The sequence below is a fragment of the Lontra canadensis genome, unplaced genomic scaffold, assembly GCF_010015895.1.
Source record: "Lontra canadensis isolate GAN:19392208 unplaced genomic scaffold, GSC_riverotter_1.0 scaffold76, whole genome shotgun sequence".
Lineage (NCBI taxonomy): Eukaryota > Metazoa > Chordata > Mammalia > Carnivora > Mustelidae > Lontra > Lontra canadensis.
Genome location: NW_022631070.1, coordinates 4,249,608 through 4,266,440, shown reverse-complemented (window position 1 = coordinate 4,266,440; position 16,833 = coordinate 4,249,608). Strand labels below are relative to the sequence as shown.

General features: G+C 49.9%; 1 protein-coding gene across 1 annotated transcript in view; it reads right to left on the bottom strand.

Moving 5' to 3' along the window:
• Positions 1–16,833, bottom strand: part of ITIH5 (inter-alpha-trypsin inhibitor heavy chain 5) — a 69,892-nt gene that overhangs the window by 5,704 nt on the left and 47,355 nt on the right. The window contains exons 8-10 of the mRNA XM_032881632.1: positions 7,103–7,271; positions 4,141–4,450; positions 1,194–1,702 (exon numbers count right to left, since the gene is read on the bottom strand). Coding sequence (XP_032737523.1) covers positions 1,194–1,702; positions 4,141–4,450; positions 7,103–7,271 — 988 coding nt within the window. The remainder of the gene's footprint in view (positions 1–1,193; positions 1,703–4,140; positions 4,451–7,102; positions 7,272–16,833) is intronic.

The following is a 16,833-nucleotide window of genomic DNA, read 5'->3' as shown; positions in this document are numbered from 1 at the left end:
CGGAGTCTCATGTTTGCAAGATGAAAAAAGTTCTGAAAGATCTGTGAATATACTTCATAATACTGAACTGTACACTCAAAAATGGTTAAGATGGTAAATTTTATGTTATTTTTCACAGTTTAAAAAATTTAAAAATATTTTTTAAAAGACAGCTATAATCCAGATATAGTTATAATCTGAACCTAAATGTCTAGTTCTACATCCCTCGTGGCAGAGGGATCTAACATTTCCAAACCTCTAGCTTTGTACCAAAGACTTTAACATACTGAACCCTTGTAATGGCCCTTCAGAGAAATCGTTAGTATCCACGTTTTATACACCCGGAAACAGAAGCCCAGAGACATTCCGATACCTGCCCCGAGCCACACAGCGGAAACAGCAGTAACAGCTATGCCTACATCCTACCCTTATGCTCGCTCTACCACCCCCAGGGACTGCTCAGAGTTTAGAGTGGGAGGGATAAATGAGACAGCGTTTGTAGGCTCTGGGTTCCTGTCCGTTCCCTTTCTTTAGGAGATAAGACCTCGGCAGGAATTTAATAAAAATGTCAAAATGTAAAAAACACGCTGTTTCCCACAAGCAGTTATTACTGAGGTTATAAGGCTCTGCTTGGACGGACGCCTTGTGCTCTCCTTTTCCTCTGCTTGTGGCTACTGATTTCCCCCGACAAAACAGGACGGTTTCTGCCTAGATTCTGCGTAATAAGCGCGGAAAGCATGAAGTCTGTCGAGAATCTGCCACTTCGGTGTTCGTATACGTGGTCAGCATCGGAGACGAAGACCTTCTCCCCTTCCGGGAGGCAGGGGTACACGGGAAGGAGGCAGGACCCCCTTGGGGGCTGTGTGTTTGCCAGGGGCGCGGCTCATCTCTAGATGCCCCCCACCCCCCAGCTTTGGGAGCCTGCGCCCAGCCGGTACAAGGCAGAGCTCTGAGGGACTCCCCGAGGCCGGAGGACACTGAAACGCTGGGCTTTGTTCTTGCCCGGAGCCTCCAGTACTGCCTCCCATGGGGTAGGCCCCCGACCCCGACGATTTACCCATAAGCTGACTTGCCCCCAGGACATCTCTAGGAGGAATGTCCTGTTTCCGACTTTCTTCAGAGCTCTGACCCTTGCAGCCCCACAAACACAGCAGTGTCGCCCTCCCTCAGAGGACAGCGGCTGGGGCTGGCGGGGGTCCCCCACCCCTGCTCACCTGGCTCCGGGGGGGCGCCCCGCAGGCTCTGCATCACGGTCTCGGGGCCCACGGCGGCCTCCGGCGTCTCGGCGGGCAGCGCCGACCTCCGCAAGTTCAAGGCGGTGAGCGGGGTGAGGAAGCGGTAGGCCAGGGCCAGGGCCTGCGCCTGCTGCCTCAGGCGCTCCTTCTCCCGCGCGTCACGGCTGTGGCGCCAGGAGCTCAGCAGCTCCTTCACCGTCAAGTAGCTCCAGAGCCGCTCCACGTGGCTGGGGTCCCCCGCAGCGCCCTCCACCCTCCGCGGCTCCACGGGCACGTCCGTCTTCAGGATGACGAACTTCTTGCTGTTGCTGGCCGTGACCTCCACGTGCAGCTGACCCGCCTCGCTGTCGGCCAGCTTCCCCGCGATGACGATCTCCGAGCCGTTGAAGTAGTTGGGGAACAGGGTCCTGGTGGCCCGCTCCACCATGGCCGGCGGATAATCCACGCGGATGTCGGAGAGGAGAGGCGTCCTGATCTCATCGTAGAACCTGTGGCGGAAGGACAGAGGGACAGAGTCAGGGCCCGCGGTGGCTGCGGCAGGACGGGTCCTATCTGCCAGGGACCAAGGTCTTAGAGGCCCCTCACGTCAACACTGCCCAGCAGAACACTTCTGCCATGAGACGGCACAGCAGAGGCTTGAACACCACTGGTGACAGAGAACTCACTACCACACAGGCTTCCCTCCTCCTTTCAGCGGCTCCCACGAGAAGGGGGAGCCCGCGGGAGTAGATCACACCTTCCTTCCTCCAGTTTCCATGCACTGAACTCTTGCTTCCGGAGCAACGCTGCGTGAGGAGTCTAATCTACCCTCAATGTTCAGATGCTTGAAAAACACCAGCATTTAAATGTCTCGGACACTGCTGTGTGCTCCTGAAATCTGTGTGCTGCCCGGCTGACCCCCGCCCACTCCGCTTCCTGAACTATTCTTCACATGACACGGACTCAAGCATGCCCAGCTGAGCGGTCTCTCGGTCACTTTCCTATGTACATAACCACGTTTCTCAAAGGGCCTCATAAAACACGTTCCTTCCAACCAAACACAAGTTCCAGGTGCGCTTAAGCCCATTACCCTTGAGGAATCTCATCTTAACGCTGAGGTTAGGCGTGTCACGCCTCATTTGCTCACTTTAGCTTTTCTCCTGGTTGTTCCAAGGTTGCTTTTTGCTGAGTAAGGGGACCATCAAAATCCCCCTTCCAAAGATGTAGACAGCACAGGCTGTGGAAACCAGCTTAGCCCCTTCCTGGCTGTGTGTCTTGGGCCGTGTAACGTAGCCTCTCTGAACTTCGGGTTCCTCCTCTCTAAAGTTGGAATGTTGAAGCAACTGCTCATTCTCCCCTTCTTTCCTGAGTTCTACCCACTCAGCTGTCAACTACATCTCTTAGCCTCTACTCTGGCCAAATATGGCCACATTCTCACCAACGGAGTATGCGTAGAAGTGAGATGGACAACTTCTGCAATGCTTGCTTAAAAAAAAAATGGCTTCTTAATCTGGTTTTTCTTTCCCCCTCTTTGGGGCTAGAATTTACAAATGATAGGGACCTAATTTCAACTCTGCAGCTAAAGATGACACCTGAGGGGCACAGAGCCACCAAAGGGAAGGGACAGGACTCTCTGAGCAACTTCCTGGAGCAGAATCCAGTGTGTCCAGATAATACAGGAGAGGGTCATCTGGTGGCAACTTTGCTTGGATGCTAGGCTGTGAGGCTTGCCTGAGACAACAGATGTAGGAGAGCCTGGTGCATAGTGAGTTCTCGCTGGCTCTTGGGTGTCGATGATGGTTTTGGAAATACGACAGGGCAGCTGGTATGTTTCACGGTCATTGCTTCTGTTTTTGAGAGCATTATTAAATCTTAATATACAATGCACTATGTTCTCCCTCTTTATATATAGTTTTGAGTAATTTTGAAAATGTGGGAAGCAAATCTTTTTATTTAGATCTCTGACTGCGGGGCGCCTGGGTGGCTCAGTCAGCTAGCATCTGCCTTTAGCTCAGGTCATGATCCCAGGGTCCTGGGATGGAGTCCCACATCGGGCTCCCTGCTCAGTGGGGAGTCTGCTTTTCCCTCTCCCTTTCCCCCTGTTCATGCTGTCTCTCTCTCTCTTTCAAATAAATAAATAAAACCTTAAAAAAAAAAAAAAGAAATCTTTGACCAAAACGCTGCGGGAGGGGGTTGAACGGTGACGAGCCTCATACCAAGGACCCACCTTTACTGCCCACTTTGGAGGCCTCCATTTAGGTTTATCATTAATGAATATTCCTTGAATATGGCTACCGGACAGCTGCGAATCTACCAAAACCTCACTTTTCCTTTTAAATATCTGCTGTATCTGCTGTAAAGAAGACCCAAGCTCATCACGTGGAACAGACAGTCAGCACGTGCTCGAATCAGCAGCGAGGTCATACTTGTTTTTGGCAAATGACAGCTGCGGGAAGGCTCCAAATGGAGACAGAAAAACTAAGAACTAGTTTCTTCTCCACCTCAAAGGAGTAAGAGAATCAGCGGCCAGTGTTACCCAGACACAAAATGGAGACAGCACCTCTTCTCCTACGTACGCCTCAGGGGGAATTAGAGCAAACACTAGACAACATGCCAGTAAATACACTAGATGTGTCGAGAAGACAGTTACGACCATAGGAGCTAGTGGACCCTACCATGCAGCAGCCGTCCTGCCAATACTTCACACCGGTTTTCTCATTCAGTTCTGCGGACCGACCACAATCCTCGCTTTACAGATGACGATACCGAGCAAGACTGGCTTCCACTTTGCCTAAAGTCACAGAGCAGGGCCCAGAATCTGAGCCCAACGAACCTGGGTTAAGCATCCCTTAGGACATCTCCCAGTGTAGTGAGTTATGACCCCACAACCGTCCTCCCCCTCCTGAGAGCCCGAGTCCCCCTGCGGGGAGAAGACGGACGTACAGACCCGATGAGCTGTGAGCCTGCGTCGTCCTCCTCAAGGACACGCCGTGTGAGGCCACAGTTCTCCAGCGACAGTTTCTCCAGCAGCATGAAGTCCACGTCGTTCCCGATGCCGATGGTGAAGATGCAGACTTGGCCTCGGGCCGCCTCCTTGGTGTTGTTGAGAATCTTGAGGGTGTGGGTCTCCCCGACGGTGGGTTTCCCATCGGTCAGGAAGACGATGAGGGACACGCTGCGGTCTTCGATGTCGTTGTGGGCCACATAGTCGTTGAGCAGCTTGATGCCCCTCTGCAGGGCCCCATTGATGTCTGTGCCTGGGGGACACCACAAGGTGCCCGCTCAAGCCCGTGTGCCCATATTCTTCACCTGGGCACATGCGCTTGGCCGTGTGTCACCTGCCACCATTCGAGCAGGAGGACGTGAGTGGGGAAAGAAGCCGCCTGCACCTACGGGGTGACACCAGCCTAGCAGACACTTCCAAGGGTTTGCTAAATGAATGGGAATAGCCCAGAATTATCCCAGGATATGCCCCTTCTTCTGAATGAACCCCTTCACTGAGACATCTTTGATACCTTTGCAATGGTGGTTCCTACGCCTTTTCTGGGAATAGCTTTGCAAAGGGCAGGAAGGTACAGGTACAGGAATCTGGAGGGAGTGCAAGTCCCAGAGGGAAAGAAAAGGCACTCACTTTAGGTACACACGTACTTTTAGTAAGTTTATAAAGCTGTATACCCATCACCACCATCCATCACCCTGTCCGGAGTGATTTTTAACTAGCCGCAAAATGTACCGTGTCTGAGTGAACCAGGTAATCTCTCCCCATTGTTTCACATTCTCCAGAATTTCTGGCTAAAAAAATTAAAATACATGGCTGGGTCTGTGCAAAGACACTGATGATTCTGAGATGCATACTGAGTTTGAACGTCAGGAGAAGTTACAGCTGAAACAGTATTTAACATTTCTTTGGGCTCATTAACTTGCCTTTCTGAATGTCCAGCCTAGATGCACTGGACCTCTGGATGTGTGAGCCTGGACAAAAAGGCAGGCCTTTATTTTCCCTTTAAATGAGAACTTGGCCGTGGTGCCAAATCTTTTATTCTACTTTAAGGCCAGGGAAAGCCCAGGGGAAAGGACCGACTTAGCTTTCCTAGGTCCAGACACCGAGGCACAGCAGGGTGTGGATCACACCTATGCAAAGCCAGGACGTGTCCCAAGCTCTTAAGAACAGGAAAGTGCCCTCCACAGGGAGACGCCCCACAGAGCCGCCAGGCCACCCTGCAGAGAGTCCCCCCCAACCCCCAGTCAACATAGGACCCAAATGCACCAGCAAGAGGGACTGCTTGGGTGAAGATGGCCACGTCTCACTCTGAAAGAGGACTGCCTGTGTGCCGGCCACTGTTTTAAGCACTTCAGGTATTTTAACTGATTTTATCTTCATCATAACCCCGTTATTTTCTACAACTGAGATGCGTAAACTTGGGTACAGACACAGCCAATGGCTCGTAGATGGTGGGGCTGGCTTCAGATCCAGACAGTCTGGCTTCAGAACCTATGTGCCAACCCTACCGTTCCGCTTCTCCGAGAGGAACAAACAGACTGACTTTCTGTTCACCTGGAGAGCCTGGGGTGCTGAAATGCGGAGAAGAAAATAAAGGAAACCAATAAGGTTTCTAAGGTGTGAATTCCAAAATGACATAATACACCTCAGCTGTTTCCTAAAGCTTTATCCCCACGCCCTCTGCCAACACACACACACGCACACACACACACACGCGCGTGCACGCATACACCCCGTTACTAATAATGAGGAGTGCTGTTGAAATGCCTTCAGTTCAACAAATACTCGTTGAGCACGAGCTATACATGTCAGGACCTGCGCTGGGAACCATGGGCCATACAAACATGAAGAGTTTCCTCCCTCAAGGACCTGTCTTATCCCTACTTCCTCCCGTATTATTACATCCAATCTTCTATCTCTCTCATCACCCAGTAAATCGGTTCCTAGACCACACCGTTGTGGAGACCGGTAGCAAATGCCATGGCAGTCAGAGTTCCATCCAAGCACGATCAAGTTCTAAATGAAGTTCATTTGGGAAATCAGAGCTTCATCGTGGAGAGAAAACAATACACAGACGAAAAATGAAAAATGCAGGAAGAAAACCGAACTGGATTTTTCTATGTTCCCCAATAACCAAATTAGAATTGACCGAGACAGCAGCCCCAGGAGACGGCGTCTCTGCAAAGGCCCTTGCAGAAAGGGCAGAGGGAGCCTGGACGAGTTTCCATACACGCTCCAGTGCTGAACAAGGGGCCACTGTACTGGAGACGGAGAGAGCAGCGAGAGGGACCCCCACGTCCGGCGCGGAAGCACGGCTGGGTAACACCCTGTTCTGGTTCTCTCCTCTCCCCGCATCCTGGAGGACCTGTTCCATCCTCCACACTCTTCCCCGGGCAACATACCCAACCCAAGTGTGCCAAGACTCAGAGCCCAGAACTCTCGCTGTGTGCTGCATCTCCCTGGCCACCTGGGATGCGTGCTCTGCTCGCTGACACAGCCCTGCCGAGAGGCGAACAGCTCAGCAGCCCTGTCCCACCCGCTGCCTCCCAAGGTGCCAGCGCCCAAGCTCCCGAAACATCGAAACATCTCTTTGGCTTTGATTCCTCACCGAAGAGCAGCTTCCAAAAACTGCTTCATTGTTTGGATCCACGAGATAAACCAGGAAAGTCTCCAAAACCTATCAGGTATTTTCCCCCTAACTTAACCTGACCATCATCAGTTCAGGGCCTGGAAGATGAGAATTTCCAGACTCGGTGTTCAGAGAAACAGAAGCTTCTGGGAAAGCTCTCACCCTTATCTGCTCTCCTGTGATCGGCTTCAGCTTTCAAATCCTCGTCTCCTGGCAGAAAATGGGCTACTCGCTTACTATCACGTCAAAGGCAACAAGAAAACAAGGTCTTGTATTTACCTCCGGTGGGCGACATGTGGTGAATATAGACTTTGCCGTCTCTCACGTTGTCGGGAGTCACCGACACCAAATGGTCCTTCCACACTTTGATGCGGTTGGAAAATCCGATGATACTGAAGTGATCCTGGGGTCGCAGGTCGTGGAGAATCGTGAACAGGGCATCCTTGGTCTAAAGCAACACAGGAGTAAAAGGGGTCACAGCTGATCACCTCCATCCTCGCGTCCCCTGGCCTGGAAACTGCGTGCCGGGAACAAGGCCGGGGTTAAAATCCAGTGCCTGAGATGTACAGGGATTTGGATAAACGTCCAAGGAGCTCGGTCACCTTGCTGGAAGAACACTGGCATGAACATGTTATAACCATGAACGGGATTTTACTTATTTTTAAAGGTTTTATTTATTTGACAGACAGAGAGACAGCGAGAGAGGGAACACAAGCAGGGGGACTGGGAGAGGGAGAAACAGACTCCCCGCTGAGCAGGGAGCCTGATGCGGCGCTCGATCCCACGGTCCTGGGATCATAATCACGCTCACCGACTGAGCCCCCCAGGAGCCCCACGAATGGACATTTAACATCTGAGCTGTCACAGGCCACTGCAAGTCGCGCTGTCTCGGGCCTCTACCATCACAGCATCGACGGAAGGTTCTTCAACTCTTGCCTGACACCCATGTGTCACCTGACAAGCTCCCAGTCACTCTTCAAAACCCAGCTGATGTGCCCTAGCCTCCATGTGAAACATTTCCCAACTCCTCCAAAGAGAGCTGATCCTCTCCCTTCTAAGCTAGCACGGCCCTCAAAATACTCGTGTCATAAAGTGCATCATGACCCAGTCGTGATTATTTGCTTTTTATCTTTGTCCCTGGTTGTACTGTGAGCTCTAGGTCGGCAGCTCCCACGCATCCTCATATGGCCCCGTGCGCGCGAAAGCTCCTGACACTCGGGGTGGGGGGCACGTAGATGGAAACTCAGTGAATGATCCGTGTACCTGCTTTACGAATTGTAAGACTAAAGGCAAAATAATAAACAGGCTAAGAATTTAAAAGAGAATGAAAACACAGGCGGGGGTTTGCTGCAGCCGCAGGGAAAGACCTCACAGGGAAGCAGGAATAGGGGGGTAAAAGGAACTGGATCGCTTGAAAGACTAGGAAGGGCGTTCTGGAAAGCAGCCAAGACAAGTGTGTTGAATGAGTAAATGAGAGAGACAGAGAGAGAGAGAGAGACGGAGGGACGCAGAGGGATGGTGAGAGGTGTGTGGAATGCCAAATACTTCCTGAACACAGAGGAAGTCAGAGAGACACCTGCCCCCATCCTTGAGAACCCTGGGAAGACAATACTGAGAAGGCTGCGTAGGAAGCACAGAAATGACCACTAGACCACGTCCGTGTGAAAGCGCATCAGATAATTTCACCAAACAGACGTGGGCAGAGCGCGCTGAGTGCTGACATGCTGTCAGCCAGGAAGCTGGCGGGACTTCCACTCCGCACCCTTCCTTCCACCCACAGGCGACACAAGCCAGGCCCCACTCCCAGCCCCACAGCCTAGACCTCTGGGAGGCCTGAAGGGCTGCAGGGCCAAGGGGACAGGACAACAAGGAGCAGCGGCCGTGCCCGAGACAGCACCGCTGGGAGCCCAGGTCTGAGGCAGGCGCCTGGAAAGGTTCGCATGGCTCGGAGCACCGAGCTGGCAGCCACCACCGGCCGAGGGCTTGAGGGCTCAGGCAGGGGAAGCCTGGGGTTTGTTCAGCTGCTGGCATCCTTCAGAATCCTTAAATAGTGTGCTAAGGACCTGGAGAGGGGCCGCCTACTCCTCTGCGGCTATTTCCCTCCCATTGTGATGGATATTCTGCTTTAGGAGGAGTCTGTTCCCGCTTCTCCACCCTCCTCCCCTCAACTCAGCAACTTCAGGTTCCTTGTGACCTTGTAAGGCCACAGCTGCCACGTATCCTCATATGCACCGAGGGACGGCAGGCCAGCGGGCTTGCGCGGCTCCGTTTCCAGTTGCATCGGGACCTTTCGGACAGCCTCCCAGCCGTCATCCCCAGGGGCCTGGGGAGAAGCTGCTGCAGTGGCCTGCAGCCAGTGCCCTCCATGAACGGCCTGTGGGCTCTTACTCTCTCCTTAGATGGGCTGGCAGCCCTGGGTGCTCCGCATTCTTGGAAGGCGTAAAAGGCAAGCAGAAAGTGAGCGTCCAGACAGGAGAGTGAATGCCAGGGGACTTCAGCTGGTGTTTCTGCACACTATGTTTACACGCTGAAGATGAATACCGACCCTGCCAGACTTTCCAAGAGTCCAATCCAGAAAACAGGGTAAGCGCATTCCAGAAAGATCAGAGGAAGCTCAGAGAGGAAGAGAATGTGCAGTCCACGCCTGTCTGAAGGCCTGAACGACCCTGGAGGCAAAGAGGCGGCACAGGAGAGGGGTCGGTCCAAACCCTTAAGGGCCTGAAGGATGACAACGGAGAAAACCCGTGGAAGCTTCCAGTGCAAGCGCACGGACAGATGAGGATGGTTACCAGTTCTCCCCCAGGCCCTCTCCAATGAAGGTCACCTAAAGGGAAAGACCCTGGATATCCCAGCAAGCAATGTTCCTTAGCTTTCTTTCCCACCCCCAAAGCTCCACTAACTGCCCTTGCACACTAGGAAGGACCTGCCCGCTTGAGACAGGTAACTCCAAGACACGCCCCCTGGGGTGAGGCTGCCCTGAAATTAACTTGTTACCAGGCGACCACCGGACACGTGCAAATGTCCTCCCTGGAGACCTTTTAAAATAGGCATCTACAACATACGATTGTATACTTGGCATAGAGTTTCTGCGCAGATGAATACCACTGGGGGCAGGGGGTGACTAGCGAGCGTGGCTGGTTGTCCAGCATTGCCAAACCACCCTCAGCCTCCAGGTCACCGGAACACCTCCAGCGTGTCACCACTGTTCATGTTTATTCTCGGGGACAAGGACGGGGCTTTATTGAGGGCTTTCTTCGGGGTATGGTATCCACTATCAGGTCGTCCGCATGCTGGGGAAGAATCAGGGAGTCTTGGGGGGAAAGGGCGATTGGGAAGAGGCAGGAAAACCATGCCCTGTGCAGAAGGAGAGAAGTAAGTAAGGAGCACAGGGAGCTGTGGCGGAGGAGGAGCGTTCTTAGAGACTGGCCAGCCCCAGAGCTACGCATCTCCTCTGTGGGTGGGGAGCAGTTGCTGGAGGTGCCGGTCCATAGACACGGGCACCCATAAGCTTCCTGGTGATCAGAGAGCGTAATCCGCAGATACCAGCCTGCATAGGGACAGGAACCTTCCAGATGGTGTGTGGACGGAAGATGAAAGGTACACAGATACAACGGATAACACATAAGGACGTATTCCTTACAGTTCAGGTCGTGAGGAAGCCCTTGGCCTGCCCGGTCATTAAAGATGCCTTTTAGTCCTACCTATCTAGAACAGCCAAGAAAGGGTCCTGTTCCCTCTTGAAACTATTTTATGGTGACGAATTCCTCTTCTCATGTGTACTCTCCTTAGGTTAGAAGGAGGAAGCATGTGCTTTGAAAACAATGCCTTAGAAGTTCATTCCAGCTCTGCCGTGGGGTTATCACTAAGTAAGTCTTTTCATCTCTGTCCTTAAATTGAAGTACCTTCAGCAACAAGGTAGGTATAAATAACTACAAATAAACTCTGTTTCAGATTATGCATTCATTCAGTGTGGCTGGCTACAGTCCCCGTGTTGTAGTGGATCTTCACGATAGAGATGTATATGGTGTCCTCTGACGGGGTCCTCTGATGTGTCCGTTGAAAGGGCAGAGCGGGGTCCCTGCAGCTAATGCATGATGCCCCCTTGGCAGTGCCACGACCAGGGAGGGGAGTGTCCAGGAGGCAGTTCTGGCCGTGCACTCTGGCTCCCTGCATTAAACTAGGGTAAGGGATGGAAACTTCCTCTCCGCCTTCCCTACAAAACGGAACCCTTCCAGCTGCAGGCTCTTGGCACAGCCCTCAAGGGGGCGAGCATTCTTCTTTGCTAACCCAGGTCGTGAATGACCATTCAACACTTCACAAGCAGGGAAGCGTTGCGTAAAAAGACCCTCAGAGTGAAATGTCAGTGGAACCCATGACAGACGCAGCTGCCTGGCCGCCCCGGGGACCACCTTCATCAGGGTTCCCGATGACGCAGCTTTTCCCAAACATTTCTGTGTCTGAACGAAACCACACTCACGGGAAATATCTCTGACACAAAAGGCCTTTTGTACCACAAAGTCTGGATTCTTGGGCATCATACAAGGGGAGCCATGACATCATAGATGAAATCCAAGTTCAAGGGTAGTAGATATTAGCCATTCTGTGTTCTCAGCAGAATAGCCGTGCTGTTCTCCTAAGCATCGCTATCACTTGCCACAGTCTAAAATGTTTTCCAAGTGCACATTTTCCCTTTCATTTTCCCACATGGTCCTTTTGAATGAACCCAAGAGAAAAAGTGCCCATGATAAACAGCTTTTTAAAAAATCCCACAAAGAAACTTAAGCCCTTCTCACGTCTGAGCTGGGCCACAAACAAGAATTGTGATCAACAGATACACATCATGAAAACAGCCCTAAATTTCTGAGAAGGACACCCAGAAATGGACCATGTCCACTATAAACTCTGCCTATGGGCCAGCCTTCGCCCTTCCCTAGGTGGGTACAGGTAATGGGGGAAGAGGGAAGCATATTTATACTGTCCTCCTGTTAGCCTGCAGGGGGGAAGCCCTTGCTGTCTAGGGAGCAATGTGTCCTTGTAGTCATTCTATACAAAGGGACAGACACAAATAAAAGTCTGTGACTCAGGGGCACCTGTGTGGCTCAGTGGGTTAAGCATCTGACTCTTGGTTTCAGCTAAGGTCATAATCTTGGGGTCGTGGGATCGAGCCCCGTGTCAGGCTCCACGCTCAGCAGGGATTCTGCTTGGGAGTCTATACCTCTCCCTCTGCCCCCTACCCTTTTCTCTCTCTCTCTCTCTCTTTAAAAAAAAAAAAAAGAGAGAGAGAGAGAGAGTCTGGGACTCCATGAAAGTTGGCAGCATCAGATCCCTGCAACCTTAAGGGGCCTAAGCCCGCAGCAGGAGCCCTGATGCGCCGGCCATCCCAGCATCTGTCTGCACACCCCACAGGCTTCCACGTGTGGCGCTGTCCCAAGTCTCCCTGGAGTCAGGGTCATGTTCAAGACCTCAGCTGCCACAGTTGCCAGTAGAAGCTGCGTCCCCGGGTACCGGTTATGCTTCGGGGGTGGGTATTTTAAGGCCATGGGATTTCAAGATCACAGAGAATCCCTAGAGGCAAGAGAACCTCATATCTATATACTACAAGTCTTTCCCTGATTCGAAGGAATGGTTTCTGAAATCTTGTGACTGACCCTAAATCATCAGATTTTTTTTTTTTTTAAATCCTAACTTTAGGAGCAAGGCATAAATTGAGTGAGAAGGACTATTTCTCTATAACATATTCATGCCTATATCATTGTTACACTTAAAAAACCAAACAAACACCCTAGCTACAGACTGGTTTCAGAGAGCAAACCAAAACATTAAAAAATTATATTACTCCACTGATTACAGTATAAGGACACCTGAGGAGGTTCTGTGAAGTCACAAAGGAAATCAGCGATCACACAGTGCCTCTTGTTGCCTCTGACACACATATTCCCTAAAACCAACCCCATTATATAATTTACATTAAAAATAAGAATTCCAAACTATAATATAAGAAACAAAATATTAAAAAAAAAAGTGTCTCGGTCAAATTTGAGGCATTTTGTTGAAAGGAACCAAAACCCTTTTTCTACTGGCCAATGTGTTCTCTACAAAAACAGTAGAGACTAGGAGGTTTCCATATAAGTGGAAAATTCGGACTAGAAATCATCACATCTTCTAACGCTTTCCAAGTTTAGTAGTTGCTAAATAGTAACTTGAAATTTCACCAAGTAAACATAGAAAACACTATTTCTTTGGTCCCTACATCTAAATGCTCATACTATTATGAAGGGAATATTGAAATTAAGCAAAACTGTAAGGTTCCTGTATTTAAAACTGTTATGATTTCATGCTGTAATTTCCTTGACTGTTTGAATTCTAATTTCAAAAGCTTTTTCAGCACAGTACTGTGCTAGGGTATCCTATGAGTCTGTTCTGATACCTAGTTACTTATGTGCTTACGCAATCCGTGTAAAAATATAATGTGGTGGTTATTTCATAGAGTAAAGCAACTTCTTAGCCTAAATATAGGTGTTACCTCAGGACTGGATCTGAAAGAAACTAACTGTTAAATACTAAATTCTGGCTAAATTCAGACTTAAGAACAACAAAAACAGCAAAAAAGGTCTGACTAGGTTCAGATATTAGAACGTCCTTTGCAATATAAACATAACCACATTCACAAGTCTTCGGTTTGAAAATAACATTAATCTCACTTGAGAAGCAAATTCATGTTAATGCTCTGGCTAATGTTAAGACTCATTACCTAATGTTTTGACTTTTTTTGACAAATGTATGAAACATTTGCCTAATAATGTCATTTGTGCATTTTTCTAAAAGGCTCTCTGCCAATAACATTAACATCTTTGATTCTTTAGAGATTAAGCACACCCATCTTTCATGCTTTATGTGTAAACAACTCAAGGCTCAAAACGTTATTTTTTCACTTCTCTTCTTAAGGAAGGTTGATACTCCTCAGGATTTTCTCTCAGTGCTGATCCCACACTTCTCACCCTGGCCAAAGACACGGCCCTACCTCTTCTATGTGCAGGCTGCCGGCGGCCATCCGCAGGGGCGGCTTCCGGTTCTAACAGGAAGTGAATAAGAGGATGCTGACCAAGACATTTCACCCATGTTCACACAGCTCCTTTGTAACCGGTGTCCTTCATCCGTGTTCTGACACACCTACTGACCAACTTGACCAGGTCCTCGGTCCCCTGCGCCTGGTCTAAATTGTTAACTTTATATTGCCCAACAGCGTGTTGGATTCTGAAGCCCTGCCTCTTTCATTCTACAGATTTTGTGTGTGTGTGTGTGTGTGTGTCTGACTGATTCTTTGCCCTTTGACTCATTCAACTTTCCCCTACATGCGAGTTCTCATGATTCCTGTTTTCCTGGCGTGGGTCCACCCTATGCCACTCGCTATAAATCTCCGGGGATGTGCCTTGACAAACATTAAGAACATGAGAGAAAGATTGGGGAGGCTGAGAAAAAGCGACGCCCAGTATGAAACAGTGGAACAGCAAATAAGTAAACATGGCGTATCCGCACATGTGGACAGTATCCACAAGAAACTATGTAGAGGAAGCGGAGTCATCCCTCACCACGCAGGGAGAGCAAAGACATCCCTGTGTCTCCTTCATCATCCCATACTCTTAAAGACGCTGTGAGACTGGAAAGTGAAATTCTGGTAGCAGGAGGGAAGAGATTCTAAAATTAGGTGAACTTCATTCTTGAGGGTTGGTTACTTTTTCTTCTGAATTTTGGTAACACTCAACCCTATTTGTATTAGGGGACTGATTCTGGAGAGCTAGGTCAGGAGCAGAGAAGGCAGGAGTTTTTCTCTGCCCAATGTTCCGCCGGCGGTGCTGTCCTTCAAAGGAAGCAGCTTTATGCAAGATTCTTAGGCTCAAGGGCCCACTTTCCAGCATGGCATATTCACTCCTGCCTCATGACTTTTTTCAGCTTTTTCCTCAACCAAGAATTCACTCCCACCTTTCCTGTCAAGAAAACTGTCCTAGGGGTGCCTGGTTGCCTCAGTTGGTTAAGCACCTGCCTTTGGTTCAGGTCATGATCCTGGGGTCCTGGGATCAAGCCCTGCATGGGGCTCCCTGCTCAGCAGGAAGTCTGCTTCTCCCTCTCTCCCTCCCCCTCACCTCCACTCATGCTCTCTCTCTCTTTCAAATAAAAAAATTTTTAAAAAAAGAAAAAGAAAACTGGGTCCCATCTTCAAGGACTAGTTCCTATGTCATCTCTGTCATTAATCTTTTGTTGAGTACCTCAAGCTCTTTATTGTCCCTAAAATTCTTTCTACTGTCTATGTTGGTTTGATGAATGTGTGATTGTTCCATATTTCTCTTCTCCAGCAAAATTCTAATGTCCTTTTAAAATTTTAAAATTTAAATTCAATTTAATTAACATATAGTGTATCATTAGTTTCAGAGTGACTCATCACTTACACAGAGCACCCAATGCTCATTCCATCTCGTGCCCTCCATAATGTCCAGCACCCCACCTACTTCCCCTCCAGCAACCCTCAGTTTGTTTCCTATAGCTAGGAGTCTCTTAATGATTTGCCTCCCTGTTTTCTTCTTATTTTTTCTAAGGCCCTTAATTAGAGTGACTTAAATAGACTTCACTGGTACACACGTTTTCTCTTGCTTCCATGCTTTGCTCATGCTATCCATCTCCCTCTGTTTGGCTCCTCTATCCTTTCCCACCCCACCAACTTGACTAACTTCTAAAGACCTTGAAGACTCAATTACACCCTGGCTCTGAGAAGTTCATGATCCCCTTCTCCACTCCTACAAAGAACTGATTGGCTCCCGCTCTGTGCCATGACCAGACCATACACACACCTTGACCACAGGAGCGTTCTGCAAACAACTGTCACATGACTTTGCTTCTCCTCTGGACCCCTCAAGAGAAAAGGTTCTGTCGTATTTATCTTTGTATCCCCTGTATCTAGTGCCTCTCCCACTGCATATGATCAGTATTTGTCTCATTCCTTGAGAATCTGGAGTCTGGAGCCAAAGCCAAGGTGGGATCAGGAGGCAGAGTTGGGAGTCCCAAAGGAGGGAGGGGGCAGCTGTGCTATGGGGCAGGGCAGTGCTGAAGAATTCCACCCAGGAGCCGGTTCCCCAGCCAGCAGGGGGCAGGCAGTCCCTGATAAGACCCCCATATTTCTTATCTCATTCAGTCCGTTTGAATTGACAGAATTGATCTCCTTGTTACTTGCAGCAAGTTTCCTCTTGGGCCCTCCCCAGCTCTTTATGGAGAAAGTCTGATGACCTGACTGGCAAGTCTTGAGTACAAAGTTAGGACGCCAGAAAGGAGAAGCCAGGCTTCTAGGACACCAGGACCGTGCTGTCAGATGCTGACTAGGAAGCTGACCACCTGAGCGGATCATGCGGGAGAACTCAGGCCTCTAGTGTGTTCACTTTTTCCTTGTAGGAGAGCCACGTGGTACCTTCATTCAGGGAGCCACAGAACTTCTTAAATGTGGCCTTATCTGGGTAAATCTTCACTGCCCCAACAAAACGTTTCTTAAATGGGGTCCTCCGACTTATAATTATACCATCATTGTGGAGGGGAGAATCTTTTTGAAACAAAAAATCCAGTTTTCAGTGGTGACCCGGGGGAAAGAATACTGTGCCCTCTGTCCATCATTTGTTTCCTCATATTCTGAGTCAGAGTCAAAAACACATTTTCCCCATTGCCTTCTGTCCCCTGCCCGAAGCCCCAGATCTTCGTTTTGCAATGTATTTCTGACCCACGCAACTACTGGTGGCCATGTCTGGACAAGAGCAGCCCAGTCAGCGAGAATGAATACTACCAACTGAAACGATGTCTAGTCTGCCCATTAGTCACCCCCGCCGACCAGGGTCAGCGGATGATGGCCTGGGGAACAAATCCAGCCTGGTGCCTGTTGTTCCATAAACACAGCTTCTGTGCAGATGGCCTGTGGCTGCCTCTGCACCACGTGGCACACTTGACGAGTAGGACAGAGACCATCTTGTCTGTCC